This window comes from Oncorhynchus tshawytscha, linkage group LG14 (assembly GCF_018296145.1).
Source record: "Oncorhynchus tshawytscha isolate Ot180627B linkage group LG14, Otsh_v2.0, whole genome shotgun sequence".
Classification (NCBI taxonomy): Eukaryota; Metazoa; Chordata; class Actinopteri; order Salmoniformes; family Salmonidae; genus Oncorhynchus; species Oncorhynchus tshawytscha.
Window position 1 is genome coordinate 1,176,346 of NC_056442.1, and position 18,142 is coordinate 1,194,487.

The 18,142-nt window shown below is 42.2% G+C and overlaps 2 protein-coding genes across 4 annotated transcripts in view; both read right to left on the reverse strand.

Moving 5' to 3' along the window:
- Positions 1-6,890, reverse strand: part of LOC112266332 (histone deacetylase 4-like) — a 74,627-nt gene extending 67,737 nt beyond the window's left edge. For all 3 annotated transcript variants that reach the window (XM_042296709.1, XM_042296708.1, XM_042296707.1), the window contains exons 1-2: positions 6,765-6,890; positions 5,082-5,411 (exon numbers count right to left, since the gene is read on the reverse strand). In XM_042296709.1, coding sequence (XP_042152643.1) covers positions 5,082-5,103 — 22 coding nt within the window. In that variant the 5' untranslated portion in view covers positions 5,104-5,411; positions 6,765-6,890. The remainder of the gene's footprint in view (positions 1-5,081; positions 5,412-6,764) is intronic.
- Positions 6,891-14,875: 7,985 nt separating this feature from the next.
- Positions 14,876-17,176, reverse strand: LOC112266325 (late histone H2A.2.2-like). Its single transcript, XM_024443716.2, has 2 exons — positions 17,012-17,176; positions 14,876-16,711 (listed from the first exon to the last, which is right to left on the reverse strand). The coding sequence occupies exon 2, from the start codon at positions 16,709-16,711 to the stop codon at positions 16,292-16,294; it is 420 nt and encodes a 139-aa protein (XP_024299484.1). The 5' UTR covers positions 17,012-17,176; the 3' UTR covers positions 14,876-16,291.
- Between the last annotated feature and the right edge of the window lie 966 nt (positions 17,177-18,142).

Here is an 18,142-nt window from a genome sequence, read left to right on the forward strand (position 1 = left end):
TTCTCTCTGTGTGGAGTTAGGGACATAAAGGCCTCGGGCGGCTCAGACACACAAAGAGACTCTTTCCTCTCATTATCTCCTTTCCCCCACCACTGTCTCTAGCCTAATGCCAATTAAAAACAGAGCTGAGGAACAGGCAGAGGGACAAGGCCCCAGTATGGAGCCCATAATGGGGTGTTTGTTTAAGGGGGACGAGACGCTCAGTGGAACCTTACTCTGGACAGTCAGGTTGGATGGTAGGGTCCAGGGCGGTTTCACCCAGGCAGGACATAACCCCTGGTCCTGGATGTGTTAGGCTGGGGAGGCTAGAGTGGACCAGGCCAAAGCAGGCCTAAGCCAATTCTTGGTGAGGGAGAGGACAATCTGTCAGGCTGGAAGGTCTGTCAGAAGTTATTGTCAATGGTCATTGGGTGCAATGAGGACATTTGGCAAGAGAAGCTGAAGATGTGCATTTTGACAAAAAAAAAATCTGGTTGGACACTTACCAGTACGTACAAATGCACACGCACGCATCCAATGTCACAATGGTTCAGTTTCTGAGATTCTGGCCCGGCCATTCCTCAGTTACATCCCAGACTATACCACCTGTCCGATTACAGCAGGGCCCTCTGTCGGTCCCAACCCACACCCCTCTCCCGGGACTGAATGACCTCACCCAACCACATCACCCGGTCAACAGTGTAACATGTTTATGTTATTCTACGTATACATATTCTCTGTCTTTCACCTGTCTCAAGGGCAGACAATGTGCCATCAGCACAAGACATCCATCAACACACCTGGGCTCACACTGATAAGAAAGAGATGTGTGTCTACATGGGGTTTGACAGAGAGAGAACCATCTCTCCTCTACGGTCCATGCTATTGAAAGCTGTTGAGTTGCATTGACAACAGTTGCTAACAGAAGAGGAGTGTTTCTGTCATGTAGCCTTGTGTTCAGTGTTCTTGTTGTTCCATTTATAGGTCTGCTCTGCAGCACATGGCAGCAGCCACTGACAACTGCTCCATCATGCAGAAAATACACACACACACACAAAGAAACCAGCAACAATGGTTGTTTGTTCACCATGCATTCAATCACGTGTGTTGCTATAAATAGCCCATGGATAAGTGAATGGCTCTCATGTGCAGAGTGGGAGTGATTTTAACCCCTTCATCTCTAGTTGGATTGGATAGTGTGTGGTTTAACCCCTTCACCTCTAGTTGGATTGGATAGTGTGTGGTTTAACCCCTTCACCTCTAGTTGGATTGGATAGTGTGTGGTTTAACCCCTTCACCTCTAGTTGGATTGGATAGTGTGTGGTTTAACCCCTTCACCTCTAGTTGGATTGGATAGTGTGTGGTTTAACCCCTTCACCTCTAGTTGGATTGGATAGTGTGTGGTGGGAGGAGAAAGATCTTCATAATGGACAGAGAGGGGATGACAGGAGGGTAAGGAGACAAAAACAGTGTTTCGCCGTCACACATGCACACTAGCTCTCGTGAAAACACACACACACAAAAGCTCACATTTAGACACACATGGTCAGTCTACTAGTTTCACCACTTATTCTCTGAGGAAGAAGATAACATGAAGATCAAACCCTCTGTAGTCTAGACCAGTCTACTCTGATCTGAAGCAGTAAGCCACAACCAGGTGTGCTGCTGTTCACCATATGCCTCATATCAGTGAGCCTATCAGCACCTTAAAGTTGTATAATACTAGAAACCATTTCCTCTTCGAACCCACATCAACAGGAGCCTTGTACTGGAGGACAAGGAGTAGCACGTTAAGTTCACTGGTTCAACCACATAAAAACCCCATAGAAACAGAGATAGGAGAGAATTGAATTACAGTAGGTTAAAGTCCTTTGTCAACGTGAATACACTGGACCAGCTTCACTTATAATCTGCTGGGCCAAAGATGTATTGGCTCAAAAACAACATCTTTCCCAGGAAAAGATCAAGCTCAAAAAAGCCACCGCCCAATCACTTACCGACCGTGCCTCTGCTCTGAATGGAACAGTGTGTGTGTCATGACTCAGTGCCGGGCCAGCTCTAGCTATGGTAAACATGTTTGCGGTGGTTCCAGGAAACCCTTAGAATCACTGAGTGGGATAACGTAAAACCTTGCCGACTAGAGCCCACTGCTATCATTTCCCAACACTATCAGTGTGCTGCTTCCTACTCTGCTGAAATATTAAGCCTATTTATGAGGCCCGGTGGGATACTCGTTCAATATCTCTTCACGACCGCAAAAACAACGTTAGTCTGTGTGCTTAGACATTATGTTCAGTAGATGGTTAAGCAATCTCTGCACTGCAGGCATCCAACTGTTCTACGAGGAAGCTCTAAAACCTAGGAACAACACAGGATGTAAGGGCTAGGGCAGGGGTATAACTCGGTACCAGATTAGAGGGAAACCATGACAATATGCAGTGGAACTAGCATCGAGGTCCAGAGTTGAGTTGGAAAGGCTTAGGGCCTATGTTTTCTGAATACGCGTGCATACTTGCTTTGTGTATGACGAGTATTCAGACTTTTGTCAAAGTAAATCATTGGAAGTAGACAAATCTCCGATATGTTCTTCCTAACAAATGGAAGAAGAGAAAACTAATGGGACAGCTACAGAGCTAAGGGAGTGACACACCCACACAGTGCTGTGATTGTGGGCAGGCAGGTCTCTTATCTACCGCAGCTAAACTGACAGGCACTGCACAGGGCAGCCCGAGCAGTCACTGCATCGCCATGGGAACTGATGATAAGCGTGCCAGTCTGGCCAGTGACCACAACCACAGAGGGGCCGCCACCGAGGATCATGGGAAAACCACAGGGGCGTGACGGAGAAGACTGACAGGTCCTGGCAGAGAACCACTGGGGTGTTTTTTATGTGGGGAAAACTGCAGCAACAGTCTGAAATACCTGGTAACCCCACTGTTTACACTAGGCCTGCAGATCCATTTCAGAGGCCTGCAGATCCATGTCAGAGGCCTGCAGATCCATGTCAGAGGCCTGCAGATCCATGTCAGAGGCCTGCAGATCCATGTCAGAGGCCTACAGATCCATTTCAGAGGCCTGCAGATCCATGTCAGAGGCCTACAGATCCATTTCAGAGGCCTGCAGATCCATTTCAGAGGCCTACATGTCATATTCAGCTGTGTGAAGGTGTGCTCACCATGTGTATTAGTAGCTCTAGTCTAACGAGGATCTACAAATCACGTTGTTGAATGGGTATGGACTGACTTTGAATGTGTGAGGACACACAAATGGATCTCTGTGTCACTCGTCACCGTCTGCATCAGCTGATGGTCACCAGGCCAGGCTAAGCAGCTGTGCATATTGTTAACTATTTTGTTGTTGTTGAATGTAGCACTAAGCATCTTTCAATAAAACTAGGCTACTGTAGCCTGTGTGCGTTAGCGCAAGCGCAATGTTGAGCAGATGTCAACGGCTAATATGCTAAGCTCTCCGAGCAGATAATCACTTCTATGCAAACAGTCATATTTGTTCTCAGATATACGCTCATACAGACTGCACAGTGAACCAACTATCTGGCTGATCCTATTCCTGAGAACTAGCCTATCGCCCAAATTGTAGAGAGATTGGGGGGGGGGTTCTTAGAAAAGATTTAGAGGAAGTATAACATTTAAACTGAAGAGCCTGCAATTCCACAAATGATCAACAAAAAGGAGCAGTTATGGAAGGTGAGCAAACGCTTGAGTGTTTGATCAAATCAAAATGTTATTTGTCACAAGAGCCGAACACAACAGCTGCAATGCTTACTTTACAAGCCCTTTAACCAACAATGCAGTTCAGAAAAAAAGTGTTAAGAATGTATTTACTAAAATAAACGGAAGTTAAAAAAAAGCCGCTGGAAGTAAGCTGATAATGGACTCATAATGCCATGCAGATCATAGACATGGGAACTATCACACACACACACACACAGTAGTTCAGTTTAAAGTGAAAGAAGAATGGAGAGAGAAAAAGAAAGGGTTGGTATCACACCATACTCACAGAGAAAAGGATGGAGAATCTCCAACAAGCATTAGGCTGGATTTAAAACTCTAAGTGTTGAGGCTAACTAATCCAGGCATCAACTAACAATGTAATATGCTTACTTTGGCTTGGCTTCAGCTCGGCTGGGGAGTGGGGACTACCTAGTATGGTGCAGGCCTACCTCGAGGTTTCTCACAACTTAGGACAATCCTATATGGCACCCTATTCCCTATATAGTGACTGTCAAAAGCTAGTGCACTAGGCAATTGGGTGCCACTTCGTACGCAGACCAGTATGTATTCAGGTCAAATTTAAACATCATGGCCGCCACATGAATTAAGTCCAACTAACAAGACTCTTGAAATAAAATGGCTGATATCATAATATTTGAAGTACTCCAGGTACTGTAAGCCTGCCTTGGGCTCCTAGCAGATGTGGTATAGGTGTGATTCCTGTATGAAACATTATGGAGTCTTAAAAGGAAGCCTGGGTAAGGCAAAAATGTCATAAATATGCCAACTTTGATTAATTATTTCTCAATTATGCTTTTATATACAAATGTCAAATATATGTCAGCAATCCTTCCTCCAAAGGACCATCCTATGAATACAATTTTGAGAAAATCATGATATTTTCTTGTCCTGGTATCGTCAGGAATCATTCATAAGATATACTTTATGGCTGGAGGGGTTACCTCAGCCTTCTCAGGGGCCCTCCAGATGTTACCTGGGCGAGGATATTTAGAGTGCACACATCCCCCAGTGTGTTAGGTAAACACGGCCAATCGCACCATCCACAACAGTAGAGACCTTTAGTTAGCCTACCTCTTTGTCATGGACGCAATTTGACGAACACAGGCAGAACAGTAGGACACTTCACAGCATCATACTGTATATTCAATCATGTGCACAAATTACATTTTCTACAGGACAAGCCAAAGAAACAGAAAAGAACCAAAAATATTATTTTGAGTGAGTCCATGTCATGGTTTGTTATTGACTTGAAGAAGATATGACAGGGAGGTATTCTGAGATGGTACAGCTATACAAAGCACACATTGGGCCTACGTGAGATGGATCCAGTGAGCATGGTAAAGGGCTTACCTTGGTGACTGTGTGATGTCATTGTTGACAGGATGGTCCTCAGAGAATCCACAGTGAAGTTTTAAAATATATGGCCTGGAGAGGAGGAGGACGGGACAGGTGGAGTGTGTGTGGATCGGGTGGGTTAGTGTGTGGGTCGGGGGGTTAGTGTGTGTGTGTGTAGGGAAGGGGCTGGTCTGATGTGTACCAAGATCAGGGCCACAGTACTCCTCAGCAGGAAACACAATCACCCACAAGTGTCTTCACTGGTCAGCAACAGGAAACAGCCCTCCAACAGACAACCTACTATTCAGGTAATCCAATCAGAGACACGCGCTCACTTGTACCAGCCTTTCAAAGAGAGAGAGAGAGAGAGAGAGAGGGGGCAGTAGGTCAGGATGACGCATCAGCAACATAAATCTGAGCTGGATTCAGAAACAATCATTATTCATTCTGAATCCCCCTACAATAACACATCATTAAGTGTACAGATGGAATGAATCCCCACAACAAACACAGACTACTAGACCACCCATCATGTGTAGGGCTAAGCTAATGGCCCGGAGGTAGGGAGGACGTGTGTTGAGAGAGATGGGGTGGGGGGTTGTGGTAAGGGCTTCTCAAGACAGAGGGGCAGAGTGTGGAGCTGCGGGACAAACATCCAAAAGTTGGTCACGGCTGGCAGACATTCACGCTTTGTGATGGAAAGGGGTTCGTGTGCCTGTGTCTGTGTAGAGGAGGGGGTAAACCCCTGGGGCGCTATGCCCCTGCACTCTCTCTCTATGGGCTTTGCTTGGTGTGTGTGTGTGCCCACGCTTGTCTGGCCCCATTGTCCCCAAACTGGTTGTGTGATACAGGGAGACAGATTTGGAGAGACAGTCTCAGAGAAAGAGACCCAGGGCGTATAGCTCCACGACCAATCTACAACATTTTGTTACTTATCTTCAGTAACGTTACCTGGTACATTTTTAACACGCTACATCTACACATTCTTTAATTATGTATACATTTGGCATGAATGTAAAAAAAAACTGCTTTCTGATGAATAAATAAAACGTAGGCATACTAAAATATTCAGTAGGATGTTGTAGTAAAACACAATAGCTAAAATGCACTCCGTCTTTCGCGCTCGCTGACCACAATTTCACCAGCACGCCCCCCATTCACAAAAAAAGGTTGACGCATACAGCTACTTCACCACCGCCCATTGACAGACACAGCTGACTTTCCCAGTCATTATTCCTTTAACATTGCGTAGCATTACGATCTAGAACGATACAAAAAAATACTGATACACTATCCCTATCAACATGTATGTCTATAGCACTATCCACCGCCATGTTCTAAAAATAGAACACAGGAACAAATCAAGGCACGTCAGAGACTGTGCGTAGCTAAATATGTCGCGCGCCAGATAGGCATTTAGCGATCTAACGTACATATTCTTCCCGCATGCAGCACGTCGGACAATAATAATAAGCACTCTTTCTATATCCAACATATTGTGCTAATTAAATGTATTTTTTTGTTAGAATAAGTGTATTATTAGCGCGAGCAGCTCAACTGGAAACTTCAGGCAGCAGACATTGTTTTGATAGGATTGTCCCCGCGCCCGAAATCGATGCATCATTGCCTAAGAAACATCCTGAATATTTTCGCACTTCAACGAGCTAAATTCGTCGAAAAGATCAACGATATGCTCACCTAGAAGTTCCAAGAGGCGGCCCTGTCCCGAGAAAGATGCAGAATAAATATGTTGACTTTATCGCTAGGGAAGTCTACTGGCGAAATAATCATTTTCTGACAGATTCCGCCATACTTGATTTTGGTTACGGAGTCACGTGTCGCGTCCCTACATTTATCCAAGTATTGAGAGGCGTGGTTTGCTATCAATATCAACTTGTTACAATGTTGCAGCTGTGATAGCAATAGTGAGCATTTAGAACTGTCCTAATGATATTATATTTAATTTGTTAATATATTTAATGTTATGGATTCACTACTTAGTGAGTCTACTTACCATAATAGCCTACTTGTGTCATGAGCTGATACGAGAAAGGGTGTGTCGTGTGCCATTGACTGCGCATTGTTATGGTGCCAAAATAGCTAGGCCCCTACATATCATCTATTGATCTGTGGAATTGTAGCCTTTTCTAGAATTACGTTTATTCATACTTTTTCTTTAGATTCACATAATCGATATTTATTCAATATGCCGACTAAACCAGTAGCATAACGACGTTTGTATGACAGCATTGTTTATATTAGGCTATTATATTATTATATTAGGCATATTAGGCTATAACAGCTGGCTAACGGGAAAGTCTAGTACAACCCCCCCTTCTCTAATATATAATACGGGAGGTTTTTTTTTGCAATAAAGGTTCCATAACCTATATGGAACCATACTCTTGACGCTAACACATCTCTCCGTCTACCTCTGGGATATTGTCACAACAACATTGTGCCGCATTTGACAGCATAAGCAATATGAGTTGGATGATTTATCCAATTCTGGCTCATTGCCAGATGAAAAGTGTTTCTCTCTGCAGCCGTGTAATCTAATAGTGTTTATTTCCATGACTTAATTCTATTTTGCGTCTCATCCACCCACAGACACAACACAAGGAGCGGTCAGCAGAGTTAACCACACCGCTGTTTGACTGTTAAGGCGACTGCTACTGAAACTGCCAACTGGAATCGGTCTATTACCCATCATCAGACAAATTGAGATATAGGACTGCTCAATCAGTATCTGTTTCCAGATCAGTTTTTCTGAGATGGGGAATAACATCCTAAAATCTTTATTTTCCAGATTAGTTTATTTTGTTTAAGCATTTAATGCAGTCCATAAAATGTGCATAATTAAATAACCCTTGTCTACGAAATATTTACAGTGGTTGGGCTCACTTACATGATTATATCATATTCTTCAAAAGAAACAAAGGTTGGGCATATTATAACTAATTACAATACACTATCAACAATCAGCATGAGGAAATCGAAACAGGTTGTACCTTTAAAAAAATAATCCAAACCATATCCATTCTTTCATGAAGACACATTGTGTTTTTCCATCTTTAACCCCACATTTCCGAACACCAGTGATTGAATAGAATAGGACCCCTTTAGTTCAAGTAATTTCTCCCGCCCAGCACAAATGAAGGCCTGTTGGGATGGCTGTATCCATAGTAACGGAGGATTATAATTTCTCTGGATGAGCTACAGTGCATCAGTTATGTAACTGAGCGGTCTTGGAGACATGTCTCATGTTGGCAAGCCTGAGAAAGATAAGCTCTTTAGGGGAAAGCCACAGGGATATTTTCCCCAGCCTGAGAATGTAGATATACCAAAAGGGTTCTCCTTGGAACCAACAAGGGTTCTTCTATGGGGACAGCTTATGAATCCTTTTTGAATCCTCTTTTCTAAGAGTGTATGCTAGCCATCTGGTGGCATTTTACTCACAATTTGCAAGGCTTGAGTACAATTAGCAGGCCTAATAAAAATTGATTCTTCATGCACCTACAATTTATCTGTCATCGATGGCTGCACTGGGTAAGGTTCATCATTGTCCTGCTACTGAACTACCGTGAGGCTTACCTCAACATCGTTCACATATCTATGCTATGCATTCTCTACATGGTTAATCAGGTATTTCAAGCAAAACAAGACCTACATGTGAGAACATTTATGATAATGCTATCTCTGTGAGCTGTATGGAGGCTAGCTGTACTGTATCCAACCCATGTGACAGTGTTTTCACTATCTGATCATGAGATCAATCTTATCCTTCAGAGCACTGGCATTAACATGACTTGCAGTAGTAGCCCTGCTTCCTGGAACACACTGACGAAGAATGAAGTGTGTGGAATTAAGTGTGTGTGTGTGTGTGTGTGTGTGTATATGTGTGTGTGCCTGTGGAACTAACCTATACATGTGTGCCGGTGAGTGAGTGCATGCATGCACGTGTAAGCATGCGCGTGTAAGTATGTGTGTGCACGTGTGTGTGTGTCTGGGGTAATGCCTCCCAGGTGTGTTGGAGACGTACAGATTCAGAGCAATGACGTCAAAGGAGCATCAAGATTGGTGTATACTATCTGGGGCTCCCTAAACTCAATGAACATCTGATTAGCATTTTGGTTATTAGCGCATTAGCTGCTGTAACTGGGACGTCTCCAGCTCTCACCTGGGAGTTGATTGTCTACAATCTTCTTGCTCAGTGGTCCCTTAAAAAGAGATCAGCTGTGCACGTTATTCATATAGATTGTGTCTATATGCCTTGGAGGAAGATGCGTGGACTCATTTGCAAGTTCAGTGACATGCTAGAATTATTATAACATATTCTTACACAAAGTCTGCCAACATGAGAATATTTGTTAATAACAATCTTTGTATAACAAGCTTTCCATTGTTTTATCCAACGTCAACGTTGACATCTGTCTTTACACTGACACACACATGCATTTGTAGGATCTTAATTTGAGCCAGTTTGCTACATCAGGAAAATAGTCCTGCAGCAACAGGAAATGTGAATTATTATGTGGATTATAATTAATGACATTTTTTTTGTAGGGGTTGATCCATCGTTAGGGCAAATCAAGTCTGACATTTTAAAGTGGAAATTGCTAACTTTAGAAGCATTTTTTTAAACATCGAATAGACCACAAGATTGCATTCCCTGCTGTGCAGCAACAAAAGAGTGATCAAATGAAGATACTACATCTGTAAATAACCTCCATGTAGACACCAGTGTAAAGGATCTGCCATTTCTTCTGAGAGCTACATTACTGCATGACACACAAAAAAACAGACAGAGACACTCCAACATGTTCTCTGGCCCTGGAAACCAGGCACTCAGGAAAGCTTTATTGTTTACTCATGTGTGAGAGCCGAGGTTATAATAGGAAACTAAAACTGAAACTAAAACTGAAACTAATCATGAAAAAACATGAATTAACAAACACATTCGAAAAAATAAAACTACACTGAATCTATTATCTTTGACTTCAAAACGAACAGAAATAAAATAACAATCATCATGAATATGTTCAGTTTTAGTTGTTTTTAGCTAAACTTTGGGCAAAAATTAAAGGGTGTTTTCAAGCTTTTGTGGTGTTTTCAAGCTACTGAATCCGTCGGGTGGAGCCGGAAAGGAGATGGCGATGTTTCAAATGGGCTTAGCTTGTGCATCACCAGCTATCACCAAAGACAGTACAGTATGACGATAGGCAGAAACTGCTTCTCCAATAAAAAAAATCCCAGGTCACACTTCTAGGCGATGTCATGTGGACGTTAGCTAGCTAAGATCATGCGCAGAACCACACGGTCCAACGGTCGCGCCGAACTGTGCATATGCAGGCCGTCAAATCAAAAGGCACTCCTTCGATATAAAGTAGTTATTTGACGAAAATGATCCTGTTTCAGTTTGTCACTTTCATAAGATCTGAGTCATAACAATGTTTAACTACTGAAGACATTGTCTCGAATCTAGGCTGTGCCTTTAGATTTTGATATAATCAACAACTAAGGAAGATTTTTTTTTCACTTCCCTCACTGACTTCTCAAACCCCAAACCCATGCCTGTTCTGCTTGGTCTGTTTCACAAGTATTCCCGGTAGTCTCACGATGTTGCGCCTCTGGGTTTAGAGAAACTCTGTGATTTTTATTGTGATGAGATTTGTCCTAGAGGCAGAACTGAGCGATTTCCCCTTAGGCCAGCTGCTAAATCAAAATTGTCTATATTGTAAAACATTTATGAAAACAGAAATTCGTTTTTTGGTCATCATTTAAGGTCAGGTTTAGGCATTCGGGTTAGCAGTATAGTTCAGGTTAGGTTTATAATCAGATTTTATAACTGTGTGGCTTTGCTAGCTAGTGACCACTCTACAGAGCTGCATCCAAAACAAAATTCATGACGAAAAACGCTAACCTGTGAAAAACATGTCTGGGTAGCTAACGTGATTCTTCTGTACATTTACTACTTAAGTTTTTAAAAAAGCATTGGACTGGTGGCAGGTAGCCTAGCGGTGGATAAGAGTTTTGGGCCAAAGCGACTAAGTGAAAAATCTGCCGATGTGCCCTTGAGCAAGGCACTTAACCCCATTTAGTCCTCATTTAGTCCTCTAAGTAGCTCTGGATAAGAGCGTCTGCCAAATGACTAAAATGTGTAAACATGGGCGAGAGAGTTTCCTCCCAATATTCATTGCATCAGTCTCTGCACTATTCCTTTTAATTCCAGGTCACACAAAAAACTGTACAACACAAATGGCTCCTAGCCAACCACACTTGTTTTCTGACCATAACATTAAAACTGAAACTAAATAATATTTAAAAATATATTTTTATACAACTTAAACTAGAAAAAATGAGCAAATCAGGTCTGAAAACTAACTGAAATTAAACAGAATTTTAAATAATTTTAAAACAAGTAGAAAAATTCAAACTAATATAAAAACACAAAACTATAATAACCTTGGTGGGAGCTATAGAATTAGCTATCAAAGTTAAGAATGACCAGCGCTGGTACAGTGGTAGATACATTTAAACTTGGCTGTTTCTGTCATGGGGGGTGAGGCCATACTTCTATTCAGTTAAATCTTGATTTTACAGACACGACCGTAGGCTCTTTGAAAAGTTATAGAGATCTTTGTATTTGGAAGAAAAAGCGTTCTAAATGCATTAGAAACTTTCAGCTCTTATTAAGTATAACAACTGACTTGGGATCAGGTCTTCCCACCACAGCTATGACCAAACCACACTGAGTGAATAGACCCACAGTGTTCCTGGACCTGTGGTTATGGCTTTAGCAGTTAACCGCAGCAGTGAGAGCAGAGTGTATGGAGAAAACAAGGCCCCGTTTTAGTCTAACTGGCTATAAGTGGTTGCAAAGGGAAGTCTGTTCCTCACCCAACATCAGCCACAAATCACTGTCCCACAGTACACAGACCTCACTGATACTACAAAGGAGTTCACAGCTGAAAACATACCCTGTTAATATGTCAACTTGTCTCTTTTTAGTTTTTTACAGAGTATGTTTGGCCCAGGAAATGAATATTGAATTTTTATTTTTTTTAACCTTTATTTAACCAGGCAAGTCAGTTAAGAACAAATTCTTATTTTCAATGATGGCCTAGGAACAGTGGGTTAACTGCCTGTTCAGGGGCAGAACGACAGATTTGTACCTTGTCAGCTCGGGGAATGAGTGTAGTGGATCTCCAAAATACCTATGCCTAGCATTGATGGGCCGGTCAGAGTCATATAGACCCATATCCACTATGTAAGACTGGTGTGAATATGTTTCACAAACTAAGACAAGGGTTCTAAATTCCACCAACAATTCTCAACACCAGCTTCTGGCCTGTTCACACGTTACTGGCTAAATGTATTCTGTCCAGACATCAACTTGCCTATGACAGCAGTGAAGCAAAGAAGCCACAGTTTGTGAACTAGGCCATGCTAATTATTTGTAGCATTTGTCTTACAGAACATCATGTGAGTGAAAAAAAGGTTCCCTACATCTGTGGGTGTCAAACCTCTCCTCAGAGACCCCCAGCCGTTCCATGTATTTGATCTATTCCAGAGCTAGCACACCTGATTCAACTTGTCAACTAATCAGCAAATCCTTCATTGGATGAATCAGGAGAGCTAATACAGGGCTAAAAATAGTGAAACGTATGTGGGTCCCCAGGGAGAGGGTTGAGAACCACTGCCCTACATAACAAGAGAAAATGAAAAGATCTATCACCTATATGTTTGCAAATGGAAACTAGGTTTAGGGAGAATGAAAGGGAAATGGGGGGCTGTAATGTGTTGAAACGGCCATAAAGTGTTCTCGTTAAACGAAAGCAGAGCAAGGCTTTTACAGTAGAGCCAACTAGTCCACAAGTTTCCACCAAAGGGTCCCAGACCTGCACACTCATTACGTTTCCCTGCCTCTCTAACAGCTTCCAGGCCCTAGAAAATGAGCCTGGAATTAGTGTGTGTGTGTGTTTGGGCACACTAGCTTATGTGCATTTGTGTGAGTGTGTAAGTACACTACCAGGCAAAAGTTTTAGAACACCTACTCATTCAGGGGTTTTTCTTTATTTTTACTATTTTCTACATTGTAGAATAGTGAAGACATCAACACTATGAAATAACACATGGAATCATGTAGTAACCACAAAAGTGTCAAACAAATCCAAATATATTTTATATTTGAAATTCTTCAAATAGCCACCCTTTGCCTTGATGACAGCTTTGCACACTCTTGGCATTCTCTCAACCAGCTTCATGAGGTAGTCACCTGGAATGCATTTCAATTAACAGGTGTGCCTTGTTAAAAGTTTATTTGTGGAATTTCTTACCTTCATAATGTGTTTGAACAAATCAGTTGTGTTGTGACAAGGTAGAGGTGGTATACAGAAGATAAGACATGAAGGTCAGTCAATACAGAAAATTTCAAGAACTATGACATTTTCTTCAAGTGCAGTCGCAAAAACCATCAAGCGCTATGATGAAACTGGCTCTCATGAGGACCACCATAGGAATGGAAGGCTAAGAGTTACCTCTGCTGCAGAAGATAAGTTCATTAGTTACCAGCCCCAGAGATTGCAGCCTAAATAAACGCTTCACAGAGTTCAAGTAACAGACACATCTCAACATCAATTGTTCAGAGGAGACTGTGTGAATCAGGCCTTCATGGTCAAATTGCTGCAAAGAACCCCAATAAGAAGAAGAGACTTGCTTGGGCCAAGAAACATGAGCAATGGACATTAGACAGGTGGAAATTTGTCCTTTGGTCTGGAGTCCAAATTGGCAATTTTTGGTTCCAACCGCTGTGTCTTTGTGAGACGCGGTGTGGGTGAACAGATTACCTTCGCATGTGTATTTCCCACCGTAAAGCATGGAGGAGGTGTGATGGTGTGGAGGTGCTTTGCTGGTGACACTTATTTTTTTTTTTTAGAATTCAAGGCAAACTTAACCAGCATGGCTACCACAGCATTCTGCAGTGATACGCCATCACATCTGGTTTGGGCTTAGTGTGACTATCATTTGTTTTTCAACAGGACAATGACCAAACACAACTCCAGGCTGTGTAAGAGCTATTTGCCCAAGAAAGAGAGTGATGGAGTGCTACATCAGATGACCTGGCCTCCACAATTCTCCGACCTCAACCAAATTGAGATGGTTTGGGATGAGTTGGACCGCAGAGTGAAGGAAAAGCAGACAAGTTCTCAGCATATGTGGGAACTCCTTCAAGACTGTTGGAAATGCATTCCAAGTGAAGCAGGTTGAGAGAATGCAAAGAGTGTGCCAAGCTGTCATCAAGGCAAAGGATGGCCATTTGAAGAATCTCAAATATAAAATACATTTTGATTTGTTCAACACTTTTTTGGTTACTACATGATTCCATGTGTTATTTCATAGTTTGTCTTCACTATTATTCTACAATGTAGAAAATAGTAAAAATAAAGAAAAACCCTTAAATGAGTAGATGTTCTAAAACTTTTGACAGGTAGTGTATGTGTGCGCGCTTTCTTATGTGCATGTACAGTATGTGTGTGTGTTGGTACACCATCCCAGTGTCAATATTAAACAGGCTAATTTTTGTGATAAACTGACATCAATTATGACTGATTCTGGTGTCTGACTGTTTTGTCATCCCTATGACAGTTTAAAGAAGCCCACCCACAGTTCAGTTATCGCATGTCTGAGCAAGTAGGACAAATGTAGAGACCTGAAAAACATTGTTTCATGTGATTTCTAGACAGATTGGGGATTTAGATGGATTGAGAAAGAGGAAGGAGAAACCATGGAAACAATACATGTCATGTTGCCTATATTTATTTTGCTATTGGAAATCCTCTCATTATCAAACAAATCACATCTGACAACTATTGATAAACATTTTGCACTAATAGTACATTTCAAGCACGGGCACAACTTTCACTGGGGACGACATGTCCGTCCCCCCACCACATTCTTAATGTGCATTTTTGTCCCCCTCAGGTTTATTGGAATGTGATACAAAACAAGGAAATAGTGTGCTTTAGGACCATTCGGTTGCCTCCGAGCGGTCGGGTAGGCTGTTTGGAGTGAAAAATATGTCCCACCCACTTCTTAAACCAAAGTTACACCCCTGATTTCAAGTAATATCAAGCCATAAGAAAATACAAAATATGCCTCCTCACAGGTGCTTCCTCACTTGGTATAGCATTTACCTTATGTACCGATAACCATTCAAGGTAACCTGGGTAGAATGGTTTTCCTGATCATGGTGCAGTACTGTAGTGTTTGTCCACGCTGAAGGTCTGCTCATCAGTGAAACCCTCCCGGGCACAATGCCCACAGGCAACCCCATGCCAGGCCTACCCCCTAGGATCAAAAGACTCAGGAGCATGGAGAAGTAAGCCCAGACAAAGTACACAGACCTGAACAGACAAGTGCTTTCATTTATAATAGTCAATGGCAGCCACTCTTAGACATAAAAAGGAGCTCAATATAAAGTTGAAAAGGTCTGGCTAACATGCATAGAGAGAGAGTCAAGCCAGGGCCAGTTACTCAATATTGATGCAAATTTCTCTCATATTATTCTAAATTCTGTTTCCCCCATCCCAGTGTAACTGGGGTCACTGGGCTCAAAACAGTTGTTTTCTGCATCACAACCCCTCTAACAGTCCAAACCAGTTGAGCCACCCAAAGGATTCAACATTGGATGGCTCCAGCCACATTTCTAGCTAGCTGAGGGGTGCGCTCAAGTACTTTAAAAAAAACACTGTTACACCGGCTTTTGGATGGAAAACAAACCATTAAGATTCAGTTCTGAAATGCCCTAGTTTTTAAAACTGTCACTAGAACCCAGTTATGCACATGTGCTGGAGCAGTCAGACCCCCCACACAATCCCAGGGTATTGGTTTTAGCTCATGAAACCAGTAGGCCTTCCGCATTCCTTGCAGGGTTGGGGATTCATTCAAATTGAAGTCAGTCAATTCAGGAAGTAAATTCAAATTCCAGTGAACTGGCATTATTTCTGTAACAACTTCTCAAACTGAGAAGCATTTTTTGGGCAAAAGTGTCAATGATTGACTTGAAAGCACTTCCTGAATTGACCCGAAATATTTAAATAAAGCTTAACATAGGTCATTGCAGTGCATCAGCTGGCCAACACTAAAGACACTTTAAAATTGTTATTTTATTAAGGAAAACCGTGAAAGAGACGAGTTTAAGGTAAAAGCTTGTAAGGTACATTTTAAAACTCTTGAGACTGGACGTCTTTGGCATTGCTGCCGTTGTCTTTAGGTTGCTTGCTTTTCTTGGGGAGTAACACGGCTTGGATGTTTGGAAGGACACCACCCTCCGATATGGTGACCGCACCCAGCAGCGTGTTCAGCTCCTCATCGTTCCGCACAGCTAGTTGGATGTGCCGTGGAGCAATGCGCGACTTCTTATTGTCACGGGCCGCGTTGCCCGAGAGCTCCAGGACTTCAGCGCAGAGATACTCCAGTATGGCAGCGAGGTAGACTGCAGCTCCTGTACCAATGCGGGCAGCGTAATGTCCCTTCTTCAGCAGACGGTGAATTCGGCCTACAGGAAACTGGAGACCTGCCCTGACAGAGCGACTTGTGGAAGTCTTCGATTTGGAGACAGCTTTCTTTCCACGACCGGACATCTTGTAGTTTGAGATACAAAGTACATGTTTATTAGAGCTGTTGAAATTATTCAAACATTGACTCAAGTGCATCGCCAATATGCAAGCCCTCCTGGGAAGAGTTGTGGATGCAAAGAAGCTAATGCACTGCCCTTCAGCTGGTGCCCACTCAATCACTACAATCCCACAGGCACACCATTTACACAGTTAACAGAACTACCAGAACACTTGCACTTTAAATCAAAATATAGAAAGTTAAGAGGACAAGGCATTACACACAAATGAGAAATTGGGAAAAAAACGAAACATGTGTATACTCACGGCGACAGGCTGTTTGCAAGAACTAGAAGAAGCCTAAACTGAGAATAATAGCAGCCATAGAGCCTTTTTTATGAAGGTAATAACAAGTTGCATTATTGAGGGGACCCGTTTTCCCAAAGTCACATGTCGTAATGTCTGATTGGATTTATGTCTGATTGGATAGCCGATTAGAGGAAATTCACATGGGGCCCAATTCCAAATTGAGCCCTAGGCCCTACTCCTTACTACTCTGGATATATATATACAGTACGTTAGCAGATCCGATAGGGTAGGTGGAAGTTGGGCCATCTATCTTACATCTATTCTGTGTTCAGATAATTTCACATTAGTCTACCAGAAAATGTTATATTAGAAGAGTGTTTCCCAACTCCGGTCCTGAGTACCACAACAGTACACATGTTTGTTGTACCAGGACAAGCGCAGCCGATTGATTATACTTGCCAACTAATCATCAAGCCCTTGACAAGTTGAATCAGGTGCTTTTTTCCCCCGGCGCTACATCAAAAATGTGTGCTGTTGGAGGTACTCGAGGACCGGAGTTGGGAAACGCTATATCAGAAGAGAGGAAGGATGAAAGCCAGCATGATGATAATGGTGTTTTTGTGCCATCTAGTGAACAAGGATATTCAATTCAAGGGGCTTTATTAGCATGGGAAACATGTGTCAACATTGCCAAAGCAAGTGAGGTAGATTATATACAAAAGTGAAATAAACAATAAAAATTAACAGTAAACATTACACATACAGAAGTTTCAAAACAATAAAGACATTACAAATGTCCTATTATATATATATACAGTGTTGTAACAATGTACAAATAGTTAAAGTACACAAGGGAAAATAAATAAGCATAAATATGGGTTGTATTTACAATGGTGTTTGTTCTTCACTGGTTGCCCTTTTCTTGTGGCAACAAGTCACAAATCTTGCTACTGTGATGGCACACTGTGGAATTTCACCCAGTAGATATGGAAGTTTATCAAAATTGGATTTGGATATTACTCTCCGATGAAGTAGTCACGTTGAAGAAGTCCCGCCCACTTTGGCATGGATTGGTTGATACTATGAAGGGGGCGTGTCAAGATTCAGGGTGAAACACCAATCGTATCAAATGTTTTATTGACGTAATAA

Coding starts and splice junctions, on each gene's coding strand:
- LOC112266325 (XM_024443716.2), bottom strand. CDS start 16,711: ATGTCCGGTCGTGGAAAGAAAGCTGTCTCCAAATCGAAGACTTCCACA.